At 44.5% G+C, this 17,608-nt stretch overlaps 1 protein-coding gene across 6 annotated transcripts in view; it reads right to left on the reverse strand.

Moving 5' to 3' along the window:
- LRP1 (LDL receptor related protein 1) overlaps positions 1-17,351 on the reverse strand; it is a 306,533-nt gene extending 289,182 nt beyond the window's left edge. For 2 of the 6 annotated variants that reach the window (XM_083428171.1, XM_083428172.1), the window contains exon 1: positions 16,506-17,322. In XM_083428171.1, coding sequence (XP_083284297.1) covers positions 16,506-16,596 — 91 coding nt within the window. In that variant the 5' untranslated portion in view covers positions 16,597-17,322. Of the gene's footprint in view, positions 1-16,505 lie in introns of all 6 variants that reach the window. The other 4 variants (XM_083428173.1, XM_083428174.1, XM_083428170.1 and 1 more) reach the window with 4 other exon arrangements.
- Positions 17,352-17,608: the final 257 nt, after the last annotated feature.

The following is a 17,608-nucleotide window of genomic DNA, read 5'->3' on the forward strand; positions in this document are numbered from 1 at the left end:
AGGATGAATGACTATCTGTACATAGTTTTACTTTATTTTCCTTAAGACAGTAGTTGTATAGTCTGTAATGTTAATTCTTCAATAAATATTTTAAGCAGAACTGGAATGGGTGAGGTATTTACTCCTACATGGGAATTCACCAACAGATGAGCCAAACCAAGAAAGAAGATTCTGGAAGACTTTCTAGGTGACTCTGTTGACTGAAAAAGGAACTTCAAATGATTTATAGAATGCCCTGACAATCCCTGATCTATATTTTGTTGCTATCTCCCTTTGGATTTTATTAACATCCTGGCTGCACTGTGTGTTGGGGAAGGTTTTCCATTTCAGCGGAGGATCCAGCTCCAAGTCTACTCTCCAGAGAATGGAGTGGCTCCACAGACTATAGCAGTTGGCCATTCCTGCTTTAAACCACAGATGCTACTCACAGGGAATTGTCAACTAAAGCTTAAGGCAAAAATGTGCATGTTGGGGAGGCACCAGTAATTTGAATCTGTTTCAATCATCACCCTGGACAATGCTTATCTGATGTATGGCCTGATCCCTAGAGCAGAAAAAAAACCCTCAAAAAACTGTTAAGATACTGCTTGGTCACTTGTGTACGATGCAAACCTCCTGGAAGGAATGAGTGTACAGTGATACGCACACAGGGATAAGCACACACATAGGGAAACTTCAGACTGCCCAGTCCAATGACCAGATGACATCTACAGCAGGTCCACGTGACAAGCTGAGGGGGAACGGGAAAGTAGGGTGACCGTGCGTAGCTGTTTTTTACTTTGGCACAGACTAGGTAACAATGAGCACGAACTCTAGAAACCAAAATGCTACTACAGTGGTACCTCGGGTTAAGTACTTAATTTGTTCTGGAGGTCTGTTCTTAACCTGAAACTGTTCTTAACCTGAAGCACCACTTTAGCTAATGGGGCCTCCCACTGCCGCTGCGCCACCAGAGCACGATTTCTGTTCTCATCCTGAAGCAAAGTTCTTAACCCGAGGTAATATTTCTGAAGCATATGTAACCCGAGGTACCACAGTACTGTCCTTGCAAATCCGGGCAGGCTGGGAGACAAGCAAGAAGGTCAGGCTAGCTAAATGAGAGACGAAGAAGAAAGAGATATCCCTTGTCACAGGAAAACACTTCATAAAAAAGAGAACGCTGGGAAGGCAAGAACATGCGGAGAGACAAGCCAAAATCACATTCCTGTTAGGGTGGAGCTCTGTTTTCGCACAGCTGGTAACATGTATTGGCTTATGACAGGGCACCAAGGCTCAAGCTTTGAAGGCTGGAAAATAGTGCTCGATTTTATTTTTTTTAAAAAAATGATGGGGCGGAGTGGAGAATGTTTCACCCAACTCTGACTCCAGTGGAAGCGCTTCTGGAGAAAACTGAAGCAAAATGAGGCTAAGAAGACATGCCTCTCTCTGGTTACTCGAAGGGAATGCAATGAAGATCACATTAATGTTAACCAGGATTTGGGGAGTGGGTAAAAATAAAAAAAGTTTGTCCATTCTCAATTCCTTCATTCCTTCCTGAAAACAGTTTTATATTCAGGGTGAGGGGTATGAATTATCAATTATTCTTTTCACTCTGTATGTGTGTCCCGGTAGAACTGGTAGAATTTGGAAAGAGACATATCTCAGGCAGGCAGAAGGTCCTGCGTTCAATCGCCAGCATCTCTAGGCAGCCCTGGGAAAGACTTCTGTCTGAAGTCCTAGAGTCAGCGTAGACAATGCTGCACACACTGCTTCCTATGTTCCTAAAACAAATCCTATAATTCCTCATTTTAGCACCCACATGAGCAGACACAGGCACACACTCTGGCTAGGCTGCAAACGCAATTTGTGGATTTGCTTGCAGATGCAATTCCCCATTAGCCAAAAAAGATTCCTCACTTCCCCATCCCTCCTATTTTGGTGTGTTGTCTTTCCACTCCATACGCCATAACTTTCACTAAAACTGTAAGGTTACCATTTTTGCAAAACATTTTAAAACAGAGAGATAGAGACAGCTTGCTCATTTCATATGTAAGGTTATTCACATACATAAGCTAGCCATAATTTAACGCCAATACTAAATCCAATTGCGGAGAAGAGTGGAGTTGATTTAAAAGTCTGCAAGGCTCTTAAGGTCCATTAAAGCAGGGATAGGCAGACTTACAGCTTGCTGGACCTACTTACTATGGGTTTCTGCTAGAACCCCAAGATCCATTACTGATGGAGTAAAGAATTAAAGAATTCTGTGCGCAGGACTTTGTTCTGGCTACCAGAACCGAAAGGAGCTCACAAGCATTCCACACACAAGAAAAGGCATTCCTGATCAGCATAAGCTTTCTAAATTTTAGCAGTATATTTTGTAGGGCGGGGTTTACTTTTGTTGCTACTATAGCTGATCAACTGGGAATATGACATTCTTGCTGATCTACTGCAAAACAACCAGAGGTCTGCTGCATATCCAGATCTACATTCTGCCCACTTCTGCCTTAAAGAAAGTCGGTTAAATTGGGCTTGTAATTAGTTACTTGCCTGCAGCAAGTTAAGAACAGCCTCTAAGCAACCACAAAGGGAAATTTTGTTTCTAAAACTTAATTTATATTCATACTTTTTATATTGTTGGCAAGCCATTCAACAAACGATTAATGTAAATATTTATAACTACACAGGCTAGGTTCTTATAGGCATATATTAATTTGTGAAAAAGCAACTGACTTGCCAACAGGGGAAGAATCACATTTTCCCAAAAACCAAATATTGCATTTTGAGCACGGGGGAAATACATATCTCTGCCACAGCAGTCATTTCTTGACGGATTCAGTTCAGATTCTTCACACCTACTGGGAAAAAGTGGGAAAAGCCCTGACACACATCTCACTCAAGTTGCTCCTGTGATGTGTGATACACCCTGTAATTTAGAAGCTAATAATTTAGCAATGGCCTGGAACAGAAAAGTAACATCAAAATCCAACGCCATGTGGTATAGAAATGAAAATAAATAATAATGATGATGGTGGTGGTGGTGGTGGCCCTTTTGCATTTTCTTTTGCAACTAAAAGTAAAAAGGGGAAGACTTGCAAAGGAAAACCAAGTTTTTAAATTTCCATGCACTCTTCAAATTCCTTGTTTCATTTCCCACTCCCCTTCTTACCCCCAAAGCGCTGAACTCTTTTGAGACTCCAGGATCCAACAGGAAATATTAAGATAAACAGGATGTCATTTGAACCAGTTAGCAGCAGAAGGATAGTGGACAGATTGATCTCTCATATTGTTGTAAGAAAGTGACTTTTCAGATACTCTCCTTCCCACAAGGGAGATACAGAAGGAAGCTATTTATTAGCATAGCTAGTTCCCTTGTGCTCATCAATACCGGACTGTTTTCCTGTCAGCAGCATCTTGTCTACCCTAATTTTAGTGCATTTATTTTTGCCCGGAAACATTTATCTCCACCAAAGGCTATTTGTGGGTTATCAAAACTTTAGGACAGAGGTTTGTGGTTCCTCCTTCCCCCAAAAAACTATAAAAATCTACTGAACTACAGTAATTCCATATCTGCTTAAAACCTAGCCACAAAACACAAGCTCAGAAGGAAAGGTCTTAAGACTACTTCTGTTGCTTAAACTTAAGGACACTTGCCATGTTACTAGCGAAAGAACACTCTCTGGAGGAAGACCCATCCGAAGATCCAAGGAAATTTGTATCTAACAATGCATGCCTGTTTCAAAGAAATCCTGCTTCCAGGTTCTTTCATGACACTAACCCACCAACAACCAGCCTACCAACTCACTTGCCTGCCCGGATCAATGTGTAACAAGATAGTTTAACATGGCACCCTTGAGGCCTTCCCATGGTGCCCACAAAGCCTCCCACTTCCACAATCCCTGCCCACTTGAGGTGGTGATGATGGCTCCCTTTCTTTCCTTGAAAGGTACACAGAACTGAAGAAGGAAATTTGAAAAGTGGTGCTGCTGCTCACTTCCTCTTTCATCTCTATGTACTAGTCAAACCTCAAATTAGTTTACTCAGAATCCTTAGAAAAGCAAAGTGTGTGTGCTTTCTCACACACACTTAGATGGAGGGGATCATCTAAGGGAGAAGGGACACAGCAGCAGCCATAGCACTCACTCAAAGATCTCACTCTCAATCCAAGGGCCTTCTGGCAGTTCCCTCGCTGTGAGAAGTGAGGTTACAGGGAACCAGGAGGGCCTTCTCGGTAGTGGCACCCATCTTGTAGAACACCCTCCCTCCAGATATCAAGGAAATAAACAACTATGTAACTTTTAGAAGACATCTGAAGGCAGCCCTGTTTGGGGAAGTTTTTAATGTTTGGTGTTTTATCGTGTTTTTAATATTCTGTTGGAAACCATCCAGAGTGGCTGGGGAAACCCAGCCAGATGGGTGGGGTATAAATAATAATTTTATTATTATTATTATTAATGTGCCTAAGGTTGCCAAATGGAAAATTTCCTGACACCCATTAAGTTGTTGAGCCCACAAAGTTGTTTTTAAGAAGCCCCCAAAATTGTTGAGCCCAAAAATAGTGATTTAAAGCTTTTTGGAGCTGTTTCCGCTGCTTTTTCCATTGCGTTGCCATACATCCGGGTTTTTCCTGACATTTTGCCAATTTGACAAAATTCCTCCAACACCATTTTTACACCCAAAAACCAGGACATGTCAGGAATTTCCCTGACATATGGGAAGCCTAAATGTGCCTTAAAAGTTTGGCTCCCCTGACTTGCACACTTCTATTCAGCATTAGTAGTTCATCAACCAGGTGGAAGGAAACAAACTTTGGTAACAATCATAATTTTCTGGGGAGTGAATGAGATGCTGTGGTCTACCTTTTTGTTGTTGTTAACTGTATATTACTTGTTTCAGGGTATGTGAAGGTGTGTTGCTGTGATGGGTTGTAATCACCAATTTTTCTTTCTGTGAAATGGTCTCTTAAACCAGCCTCTTAAATTTCACCAGTCTCTTAAACTTCCATATGTGCTCTCTGGTTAGGAAAAGTTGGGGACCCCCTGCCATAATCAATCTCTTAGCCTCCTTTGATTTCACTACTTCACTGGGGCCCAACTGAGATTAGGGGACCATGTTTCTGCGCAAGAGGGAAACCGTGCTCCAAGTATTCTGGTGATTAAAAAGTTGGAATGGATGATAACATTGCAAAGGACTTTTACTGGACCTCCAAAAAGACAATGGGGCAGGAGGTCTGATTGTGTGAGGACTGAGTCACACAAGATCACCTCAGTATACAGCCAGCATTTCACCAAAAAATGTCCTTCCCCCTTGCAATATAACAATTGAAATACTTTCCTAATGTTCAGGAATCTTTATCTCCATCTGGTAAACACGCAAATGGCAAGCAATTCAGACGTTTTTGCAAACCCCTCCTGTGATGAAAATGCTATTGCTCAAATATCAGCGGGGAAATGGTGAAATTTCATGTCATCCCAAAAGAGGACAGGGATGAGGAAGAACTCAGTTTTTACAACCATTTGCTCATGAGAGTCTTTTTCTTTTTTCTTGGACAAGTTGTTCTGTTCCTTTGACAGCACACAATGCAATTAGGTTGGGACAGGCATCTCAATTGGCAGGATGAACGTAGTGATTGTTGAGGCAATGGATGGCTGATTCAGGAGATGATGGGTTCAAGTCCAGGGTGGACTTCTACCAACATAGTTCTCCAGAGCTCCTGAACAAAGTAGACAACACAATAAGCCTGTCTGGGCTGTAACAAGCTAGACTGCAAAAGTGTGTGCAGCATATGATGGAATTTTTACTCCAGACACACACAAACCGAGAGCAAGAGAGTGAGAGAGAGAACAGCCCTCTTAGGGAGAAAGCAGGGCTCTTCTTATGTTCTCAAGGCAATCGGATTTTTGTTATATGAGAAAAGAGGCCTTTGTTCCATGAGAGGGAAATCTCTCTGCTTGCCTACTGGATCTACCCCAGCTTACCCTACTTCAGGAGAATCTAAGGCAGCACAGGAATCCAGCAGCCTTTTGCAATGAGTGAAAAGGGAAAGAAGGACGGCTTTCAATTAGTGAAAGATGTCATGGGGGGGGGGATGCACTGAAGCAAGCAGGAGCAGAGCAACAAAATGCACCAGGAGCTCTTACAGACTGAAGTACAAACTTAAAACTGGTTCTTCCCAGGGAACCCCATAAACTGAGGGTGCTACAGAGGGCATCAACATGAAACCAGGACTTCTCAGGGATGGCTTCCCAAATGTGGAATGCTCTCCCCAGAGAGATGAGCCTATTGACGTCACTATAAGCTTTCAGGGAGAGGGTGAAGACATTCCTATTCATCCAGGCACTTTGCTCCCAATTTGTATTTATCTTTTAGTTGGAAAGGGTAGCATGTGCCCTTTTTATGTTATTGCAGGATGAGCACTTTAAGTTATTAATGTATTTTTAAATTTGATACTTGTACGCGTTTTTTTAAAAAATGTAAGTCATCTTGAGATGCTTTTTGTAGTAAGCAGCATATACAATATTATTGTTATTGTTATTATTCTGGGAGGAAGGTCAATTATATAGAATATTCAGCATCTTCACCCAACCAGCAATCTTCTGGATTACCTGGAGGAAGCAGTGGGGATTAGAATGACATAAGGTTGATATATATGTTTACAGTGCAAATATTCCCCAAGGCTAGGGAAGCATTAAGAGTTCAGCAGATTACACCAAAGCGTAGGAGCCTTCCAGGATTTCCAAGAGCAGAGCAAAGCAGGGCATGTTACTACCACCCTTTTTAATTATTTGCCTGGATTCTTTCCTGTGTCAACATTCTGCAGATATATACAGCCACACTAACTTTTACTCTTGTGGGATTGTCACACAATGAACATATCGTTGCATTCAAACTGTATCCCACAACATGTAGAGTGTTGTTTCTGCAGAGGATTACAGAGGACTTATGTTTGCACTATCAAAAGACATTTTACCTTGCCAAAGCATCACAGAGAAAATAGATGGCATATTGGTGCCCTGGACATACTCAGATGTACATTTCCCCATGCAACTATGCAAGGCCACATCCCCATGGATATTCGTGTCTTCTTTGAATCCCCCCCCCCTATTTTTATGATTACAATTTAAAGAGATCATGTACAGGTACATCCTACAACTATGCAGTGTGAGGTAATCAGCCTGGGGAGGCAGACTTGGGGGTACCACTAGAAGGCAGGTGAGTATATTGTAGCCTGGAGAAGATTAAAAAGAGATATGATAGCAGGTTTCAAATATCTGAAGACTTATTCCTCTGTTGCTCCAGAAGACAGGACTAGAATAATGGGTAGAAAATCCAAGTGGGAGGTTTTGGCTAGGTATTAGAACAGTATTGGCCAACCTGGTGCTGTCTAGCCGTTTTGGACTAAAACACCTGTAGTCCCAAACAGCTGGAAGGCACCAAGTTGGCGAAGGCTGGATTAGGAGACACCTCCAAGTGGTAATAGCAGTTTTCACAGAGGAACAGACTGCCGTGGGGGAGGTGGGGGGGGGACTCCTTTTTGCTGGAGGTACTTAAGCAAAGGTCAGGGAAGCTGCAGTTGAAAGATTCCTGTCATTGAGCAAGGGATTGAATCAGCTGATTTCGAAGGTTCCTTCCAACTCTATGATTCTATGAAGTGATGAGTTGTTTAGTTTTTTATTAAATATTTGACTCCGAAGGGTACAACATTTGCAGTCTGGGTCTCTGTCATGAAAATATCTTTTTCAGATATGGCATAGGAAAAGGACAATAGGCAGGCACTTCTCCAGAAAGAATAAGACTGTTTCTGATCTCTAGTATTCTTCCTGTCTCTCTTCCTACCTTCTGTACAGGTATAAACATCTACTATAGTTTGACTGTAGTTGTCAAAATCTTGGAATTGGTAGCTCACATGGATAAACACTAAATATTTTTCCCCAGTGGGTGTATTCTGTCAACAACTCTTATTAATTAATGATACACTTCAGAAATAACAATATAAAACACAGGGTGGGTGGGTGGGTGTTTTAAGGCATTCAGTCCATAATAGCATTCTACAAGCTAGACAAGTTATCCTTTAAAGAGATGTTGTGAATTTGCAACAAGGTTTATACCTCTTCCCATCCAAGTAAAGCTTGCTGAAGTCTGAATGCTAAAATTACGGGAGTCACACAACAACTAATCTAGCCTGGCAGATATATTTCACATGGCAACTGTATTTAGCTGGATTAGGCCAATGGCCCATCTAGTTCAACATCCTGTTCTCACAGTGGCTAACCAAATGATGGCAGGATATCCACAAGCAGGACAGGAGCACAACATCTCTGGTATTCAGAGGTATAATGGATGCATCACAAGAGTCTGCCCATCTAACACTGGTTTATTTGCAAGCCTGTTACTGTACAGTTATTCCCAAAACATGATTGGGAGAAAATGTCAAGTTTCAAGGTTTCATGACCTGGACCATGGAAAGCAGATTGAGAGTATATGGGTAAAAAATGTAGGAAAGAGAAAAACAGAGACCTTACTGTGGGGGGGGGGGGTGTCTGCTAAAGACTGCCAAGCCAGGCTGAAGACTTGGGTGATGCTTTCCTAGAGCAGATTGCCAAACATTCAAAAAGGAGAGATATAGTAGTCATGGGAGACTTCAATTTCTCCAATATCTGTTGGAACTCAAACTCTGCCAAGAATGTAAGGTCTGACAAATTTCTCTGTTGCCTCACTGACACTTTCTTCTCCCAGAAGGTGGAAGAAGCAACAAGGGGATCATCTATCTTGGATCTGGTCCTCACCATCAGGGAAGAACTGATCAACAAGTACTCAGAAAATTGGGAGGAGAATATCATGTCCTCCTGGGTTAAGAAGGGCATGTATAAGAAATGGGAGAAAGGGAAAAATTGACCTGAGCTAGGCCTAGGAAGCTTGGCTCCACTCACAGACTCACTCTTGCAGGAGCTGTGACACAGGCAAATGGCCTTTTACTCTTTTTCCCACAACCTGCAACTGAAGCTGTCCCCCACAGCTACCAACCATTTATCTTATTTCATTTCATAAATTTTATATCATGCTTGAAAGTAGAAAAACGAAAAACTTCAAATGCTTCATGCATGTGAGTGAGTAAATACTGGGCAGCAAGAGAGTATTTGTGTTGGACAATCACTAGGGAGATCAGAATTCAGATCCCCACTTAGCCATGAAGCTCACTGTGACAGACACCTCTCTCTCTGCCTCTCAGCCTGGACAACCTCACAGGGTACCAATGGAGGAAACAATGTAAGTTGCCCTGAATTCCTTGGTGAGATACAATTTTATTAAATAAATTCTGACAGTCTAGTCCAGGGGTTGTCCACCTGGTCCCTCCCGCCCACCAGTGGGCGTTTCAGGATTCTAGGTGGGTGGGAGGGGGTTCTATGGCACAAGCTGAATCCTCCTTCCATTGAGCACCGGCAGGCGGTAAGGAAATTTTACCATCAAGAAAGATGCATTAGTGGGTGGTAGGTATAAAAAGGTTGCCTACCCCTGGACTAGAGCATATCTTGTAGATACAACAATGAAGAGTGTGGTACCCAGATTACATTACTGTTCCCAGATTACATTACAGATTGTGGTGGAAACAGCATGTTTGAACACAAAAGAAAGAAAGAAAGAAAGAAAGAAAGAAAGAAAGAAAGAAAGAAAGAAAGAAAGAAAACCTACCACACGTTAAAAGTGAGGCAAGAACCCTCTGGTCTGAAATCAGGTTTCTATGTGCAAGAAGTGTGTTTGTTTGAATATGTGGAGTATTAAGTCATTGAACTCCCCCACTTGTGGTCTCAAGTGGTACAGTACAGGAACAAATGTATCACCGCATCTGCTATCTGTGTAATCCAGACTACTGTGGTGTCTAAAAAGCACACGTGAGAGTGGCAGGGGGAGAGGGCTGTCCTGGGGAACAAGACCTCTGCTAGGGCCCAGACAGAAAGGCTTTGGGGCCTAGCTTGAATCTCCAGGCTGCTAGTTGCCTACCACTATATATGTTAAAATGCCCCTGCATACAGCCAACCAGGGTGAGAGCTTTGGTTCACTAGGCCCACCTCCCAGTGTCCTTTCAGCCAAGGCTACAGCATCATACAGCACAGAGACAGGGCCACAGAAGACTTACAAGTACTAACATGCAGCACTTCATAACATCGCTCAGCTCACATATATAATAATCCACCACACACACACACACACACACACACACACACACCTACCCACCCATGTTATATAAGAGTTTGGGCGGCAGCCGTTGCAGTCAGCAGCCAGACTAGTTTACAATGCTTCAGCTGAAGAAAAAGAGAGCAAGAGAAAGTAAAGCAGACCAGAATGCTCTCAGAAGGCCCGTTCCCTACTGGCTTCCACTCAAGGGCAATTCCATTCTTGAGCCCGTAGCGATAAAGACCACAGAGCAGAAAACAAGGGCTTGCAATCCATAGTTCAACAAATAAATCAGCCTGCAAACAAAGACTCAGGGTTCAATGCAAAATAAAACCCATGTGAGGATAATTACCACAGAAAAAGACTCAAGATCAGATACTCTTGTAAGGCCACTTCACATAATAATTGCACAGAGGCAAATGAGGGTTCGACACTAATTGTACACTCAGGAGCCAACCACAGCTCCATCGCAGCTCCCTGACAAGTGTACCAAGTCAAACCATTGGTCCATCCGACTGACAGCAGCTCTCCAGAGCCCTCACATCACCTGGCACCTAACTGGAGATGGTAGGGATCAACCCTAGGACCACCTGAGCATCTCAAGCTCTACCACTGAGCTATGGTCACTCCCATGTTGGGATTGTAATTCACATGCAACTGATACACTTAGGGCTATACCTAAACAATAATGTGCCAAAATTCTAAGAGCACTGACTCAGAAGTAAATCCCACTGAACTAAATGGGCTAAGGATTAGTCTTACAGATTTCGAAGGCTTGGTGAAAAGGCAGAATTGTGAAATTCTGACATTCACAACTGAACTGTGACTATCTCAAACTGCATTTTTAAAAAAAGGTTTCTACAACAAATGTCTGAAGAAATGGTGGAGGCATGAAACCGCTTTTGCTAATTGCTCCAGTGGTGCCAGCATAATGCCTGAGTGACAATAGCACAATGTTGTGTCTTGTGACACAGTGCTTGTACAACTGGTGGTAGATCTATCCTAAGCATTTGTATGCTGGCAGAGCATAATTTAGGAATGGGCTACAAGGCAATTATAAAATCTGAGCCAGAAAGGGAGAAATGAAAGCTCTTAGCTGCTCGCTTTCAAGATTCTACAAGCCAATGGAAAGAACCAACCTAATTTCAAAGGGGATAACATGGGGGGGGGGGAGGGCAAGAGCTCAGAAGTAGAGCACGTGCTTGGCATACATGAAATCCCCGGTTCAGTCCCTGTTAAAGGGTCTCAAGTATCAGAATGGGGAAAGACCTCAGACTGAGAGCTGGACAGCTGCTGTCTACTAGGGTAGGCAACATCAGACAGGATGAACAGCTGATCTGAGAAAGTGCAAGGTATCTCCTTACAACGTGCCACATTTTTTAAAAAAATCCACAAACAAAAAAAGCAGTAATGGTTTTTCAAATCAGCTGAAGGGAAAGCAAATTAGCTTCCCCTACAAAGGTATTCCTCTCTCGCACGTTATCTTAGAAGGTGTCTAATGTTTTTCCTCCTATATAAACTACACAGAAACAAAAGGGCTTGGAGCATTCCCACACTGGTTTCAACACATGAGGAGTTCCTCGTGAACTATACTCCTTATCCGTAGCACCACATGGGTGGAACTTTCCAACGGCGCAGCCACTGAAACTTCAGCCTGCTGAACTTTTGTTGTGAGGTTGATTGCCATACTTTGCAAAGTAGGTTCTAGTTCCATCATATATCTCCTAGCCAAACCTCTCTGAAAAGTTTTGGTTGCCCACCCATATTTTGTTTTTCATATATACTACCACCGACTAAAACTCTGCACCAATAAAAGCTGATCTTTATAGAGAGTGTGTGCCACAGGTTGAATCCAAATAATGAAATGGTGCTACTCTGGTGTACCCTACAGAACATATGCAGCTGGCCAATCTGTGCCTTGGGGTGGTGCTACATTTAGTATTGTTGCTGTTGTTGGCATCTGTCTGTCTTGGGAGACAATGGAGGCGTGTGCCTTTGGGGATCTGGAAAGAAGGCAGCAGCTGCACAGAATGAGAAAGGTAAGTCAAGGTACAGGGTACAACTTTTATGCTGTAACCAGGTCTATAGGCCAGGGCAAGGCAGGCTATTGGTCCACCTTACCCAGTAGTGTCATCTGCTTTGGCTGCCAATGACTCCACTGGGTTGCCTGTGGTGACGGGTCTTTAGCAATGCCTGCTACCTGACTCCTTTTAACTGGAGACACCAGCAACTAAACTTGGGAGCTTCTGAATGTTAAGCATGTTCGCTGCAACTGAGGGCTCAGTTTTGCACACTGCTTTCCAGGTACTGGTCTGCACTTTAAAGCTCCGTGTCTGAGTTTTCATTTTTGTCCTGGCACTTTCCCTGGGAAAAACCATGTTTTACCACTGAATCGGAGCAAATGGCAATCCGTGGAAAACCAGATTGCCAGGGGCTCCAATTGAGTGGTAAAATGAAGGTTTCCCCGGGGAAAGTGCCAGGATAAAAACAAAATCCACTCAGACATGGAGCTTTAAAGCCCAGGTCTGTGGCTAGAAATGCAGTACAAAAGGATGAGCCCTCAGTCAGTTTGACCCTGAATACTGCATGTTTATCACACCTACGGGCTCTTCTGCTCCTATCCAGGCATGTTATAATACTGCTCCCCACCCCAGCTTCCTATCGCACCTGTGACACACAGTGGCTGCCCATTATACTCCAGACCATCTCAATTAAGGTTCACCCTCTATAATTGGACATATTTTGTGTCTGGCTACAGGAAGCTCTGCTTTATTCTGATACAGATGTTCCACGTGCATTAAGAGAACCAGCAATTCTATATCCAGCATTGCACAGCCACAGAAATAAACTGCACAGAAGGTGATACCCAATGTTGGTCTGAGTAGATCCACCAAAATACATTGCTAGAAACTCAGATATACAAGCTAATCACCAAAAGGCACCTTGAACCTGGGTTACGTTCGCCACAACAGAATGTCTAGACGCCTTTTTATTTTATTTTTTGCGAGGAGCTTTATTCATCATCATCATTTCAATACCGCTTTATATTTTGAAGAAAAAATCTCAAAGCAGTTTACAACACATTAAAACATCAAATAAAATAATCCAGGATAAAACAAATTCAAGCTTCAAGGAAACTATTTCAAATCCTTCTCTAAGTGACATTTTGCTTTCCCCTTATTTATTTGCCTACTAAATTTATATAGCTGTTCCAGAGCAGACGTACTCTAGGAAGCCAGGGTGGTGTAGTGGTTAAGAGTGTTGGACTATGACCTGGAAGGCCAGGGTTCAAATCCCCCCTCAGTCATGAAGCTCCCTGGGTGACCTTGGGCCAGTCACAGTCTCTGAACCCACCTCACATGGTCGTTGTAGGGATTAACTGAGGAGGGGGTGAACCATGTACTCCTTGGAGGAAAAGGTGGGATATAAATGCAATAAATAAGCTCTTCTCCTTACCTGCTGAAGAAAGCTGGAGGGGCCAGCCAGATGGAGATGTCATTCACCAAGCTGGCATCCAGATATCTCCATGTGGTTGCACCTGGACCAGCACCAGTTGCAAAACACGCCTGGGGTATTTTGTGCACTGTCAAAATCCACAGACTTGAGTAACTTAAACCCACTGATCTCAATGAGACCACTGAGAGTATGACTTAGTCTACTTATCCCCAGCTTCTAAACAGCCAAGCAAACAGAAAAATGGTACACCAGTAAAGTACTGGACCCCCCAGTGACTAAAGGGAGACACAAAGTCCAGAAAACTAAAGAAAGTCATGATGGGTCAGATATGTAAGTGACTGCAACGCAAATGTCTACACTGGAGGTGAGTTAGGACTGGACTAAAAAGGTCTGAAGGCGTGTAGAATCAGAAGTACAAAAGAGATGCTAGCTGACCAAACAAACAAAGAGGCATGCTCAGGATTGGGGAAGGCAGGTTCTAATGTGGAAGTTACATGATTTGAAAAGCCGTCCTGCAAAAGGGGAGGGGGGGTGTTAGGGTAATGCAGTGCTTACTCAAAAAAACTCAAGCATGTACAGAATCCTACTCCTAGCAGGTATTTCTCAGAATCCCTCTGTATCAGCTACTTACTCAGAGGGAACTAGCACACTCTGCACATGCTCAAAGGAGCACTTATTACTTTGCATGATGCAGGCCTGCACCAGAGTGGCGAGGGAGGGGGGGCTAGTTCCAGGGCTAAGCTGCTTTTCATTAGCCCTGGTTCAAAACCAAGCCCAGAAAGTGGATGCCATCCAGAGAGACTTGTCAAAATGGAGAACTGCAAAGGAGAAACTGCTTAGTTCTGAATCTACGCAGTAATGACAGATTGCTCAATGATGGCTCAGTCACAAGATGCACTGAAGTTTGTCATTAGTTGTCACAACGGTTGTGTCTAACCACTGGTCCACAGTGCCTACACATTACAGAAGTCACTAATTCCTCTTCAGTGAAGAGATAGCCATGAATAACATCTAGGGAGTCTAAACCACAAAATGACTTCAAAATGTTACATGTAAACAGTACAGAGAAGACCACCAGCATGGCACACACATTTTAAATGTAGCAGCCGAAGGGCCCCAAAATGGAACTCTCAACTCCCCCCCCAAAAAAACCCCCAGAGCCCCAAAGTTATGACTTGCACAACAGAACTTAGTGAGAAATCCCAGAAAACAAGTCTATTTTGAAGGAAGGCTTAAAAAAAAGAAACTAATGTCATGCCAACCCCTTCAAGAACGACAATCTCTCTCTCTCTCACACACACACACATGAATAATATGTGAAAAATGTGATGCAGAGGGTTTGGGGTTGGCAAAGCTAAGTTAATTCGTTATCTGTCATCATTTTTTGCTGGGGGGGGGGGAGATGAAGCCACAGAAGCCTCCAGTTTGCAGCTACCACTTCAGCTAAAAGCATGGCAGGCAGCCTCTTTGCCTCTTCTCTGTCCCATCATGCTTAAATTCCCCATGTCAGCAGAGTAAATAAGCACATTCCTAAGCCACATTGGTGATCCACGGCTTTTTTTTTTTTGCAACTAACTAGCCACTCCCCAAGCACCACCTTCCTGTCTTCCTGCCCTGATCCCCCAGGGAAAAGCACCCCATCCTTGGTTTTTTTGTTCTTCCAAACTGGCTTGAGAACATGGTACCGCTCTCAACTCTGCCTTGTTGTCTTCAGTATCTGCTATGTCATGCACTCAGGGCGCAGTGCAGCCTCTCCTCCTTTTGGCTTTGGAGGGGAATTGAGGGGAGTGGGGGTGGCAGGGAAGACTGATTTAGCAGATGCTTTTTACAGCCAAGATTCCATCACATTTAAATTGCCTGGATGTCTCCAGTTTAACCGACTGTATCAGAGGGCATTCAGCTACATCTTCAGGACAGTCAATTAAATATGAATACTTGACCGATTTGTCATTTACACACACAGCACAGTGTCATTTCACAGATGGATTTTCAACTCCCCATTTTATAGCTCTCTTGCCAGCAGAGGTAGGATCTTTAAGCGAAAATACCATAAGATGACAATGGAGCAGAAGAGGCTGAAGGAAACGCAGAGGCACTGCAAACCTCAGAGCAAATGATTTATTTACTGAAACAGGAAAGGAAATGGAAGAAGACTTCAATATGAAGCAACTACTTCCACTACTTGGCATTCCCTGGTCTGGATGTGCCAGTAAAACTAGGAGGTGCAGTTTTTGGAAAAAGACAACTAGTGAATGTGAGGATCTGGAGAAAACATGACTCTATTCAGCACAGCTTTGCTCCAGTTGTGTTTTAACGCTGCACACTGGCTGTGTGTGTGTGTGTGGTGACATTCCTGTGTTACCTCCATTCAACACTGTGAATTCATTAAGAAATATATCTCACAGAAGCGGGTCTTAATTCTATAGCCTTGTCCCACCACAACCCCCTTAAAAATAATACAAAACTCCAATCCCTGTATTAGCATATATATTCATGCACAGACATCCATTGTCTCCTGTAAAGTAATACATACAACAGGCAGAATTTTGCAGGCATTGAGGGTGGGGGACAGGCTAGGCTAGTGATGAATGCCAAATATGCAACACCCCCTTCCACACAGTCCCTGCTTTTTAAAAAATGCAGCTTTGTTCTAAACTGCAAACAATATGCTGATTTCTTACGAGCAACGATCTCCCCCACCCAGCCACCCACCCCTTGCCGTTTTGGGAAGAGCTACCCTTACTGCAAAAAGGGGGGAGGGTGTTATTGTTTATACTGAGGAAGATAACTGCAAGCAGACAACGTAATAAGGACTGGCATTCATTCATTTAAACAGAGCTCAAGAGAAGACAGAAGGCATGGAAGAGAGGAAAAGGAGGGAGAAAAGGTTTTAAACTCACCTTCAAGGGCAAAAATAGGGGCGAAAATGTGCAAAAATCCTAGCAAAAGCAGCAAGGGCCCCATCATCACTTCTAGCCTGTGGGCCAGCATGCTTGTGCAAAAAATATATTAAAAAATAAGATCAGCGCTCTAGACAGTCCACAGAAGACTCGCAGCTATAACCGCTTTCTTTTCTTCTTGGGTCTCCTTCTTCACCCTGTCTTTCCAGGGGTCTTCGATTCTTTCCACATCCACCGAAGGAAGAGCGGCGGGGGGGGGGGGGTCGCAAGGAAAAGCCCCTCTCCCTCCTCCTCTCTCCCTCCCAGCCCAGGAGATGAGCGAGCCCAGCAGCAGCGGCAAAGGCTGGGGAGGGGAGAGAGGAGAGGGTTCAGCCCTCCTGAGCAAGAAAGGGAGGTTGCATGCAGGGAAAAGGAGGAGGAGGGGGGGGCAATCGGCAACCCACCGCCCCCGGTGCACTAGATGCGAGGCAAGGTAATGGCAACGACCATCGGAGGCTCCCAGGAATGATGCATGGAGGGAAAGAGGCAGGAATGAGCGGGGCGGGCGAGAAGAAGAAAGGAGGGGAAAAGAGGGGTCCTTCTGGATCCAGAGGCAAACGGAGAGCGGCAGCTCCTTCCCCGCTTGCGAGCCCCTCCTGGGTGGTGCGGGAGGGAGGATGCCCACACTGAAGCCCGGGGGCGCCCCGCTTGCGCTTTATGCACGAGCTGCTCCAGCGCCTACTGCCGCCGCCGGACGCAGGAAAAGCAGCCCTGCCCGCCGCCCGCTGCCCGCCTGGCGCACCAGGAGCCTCCGCCGCCTGATGGAGCTCGCGCCGCCCTCGGCCCGCCTGACGTCATGGGCTCCCAGGGAAAGGCGGGCGGGGGGGGGGCGGCAAGCGGGGACTACGCGGCAGCGGCCCGGAGGCGCATGCGCTTCCCAGGCTTGCTCCTGGAACGGGAGAAACGGGGCTCGCTGCCTCTCCTGCTTCCTTTCCTGATCCCCAGAGCAGCCATCATCCTATGGCGAGGGGCGGCGGAAGCAGAAGGGGCTGGAGGATGCACGTGGGGACGGAGCCTTCGCACTCAACGCAGCAGCAGTTTCTCGCAAAGGATGCCCCGAGGGC

The sequence above is a fragment of the Podarcis tiliguerta genome, assembly GCF_965153285.1.
Source record: "Podarcis tiliguerta genome assembly, chromosome: 2".
NCBI lineage: Eukaryota > Metazoa > Chordata > Lepidosauria > Squamata > Lacertidae > Podarcis > Podarcis tiliguerta.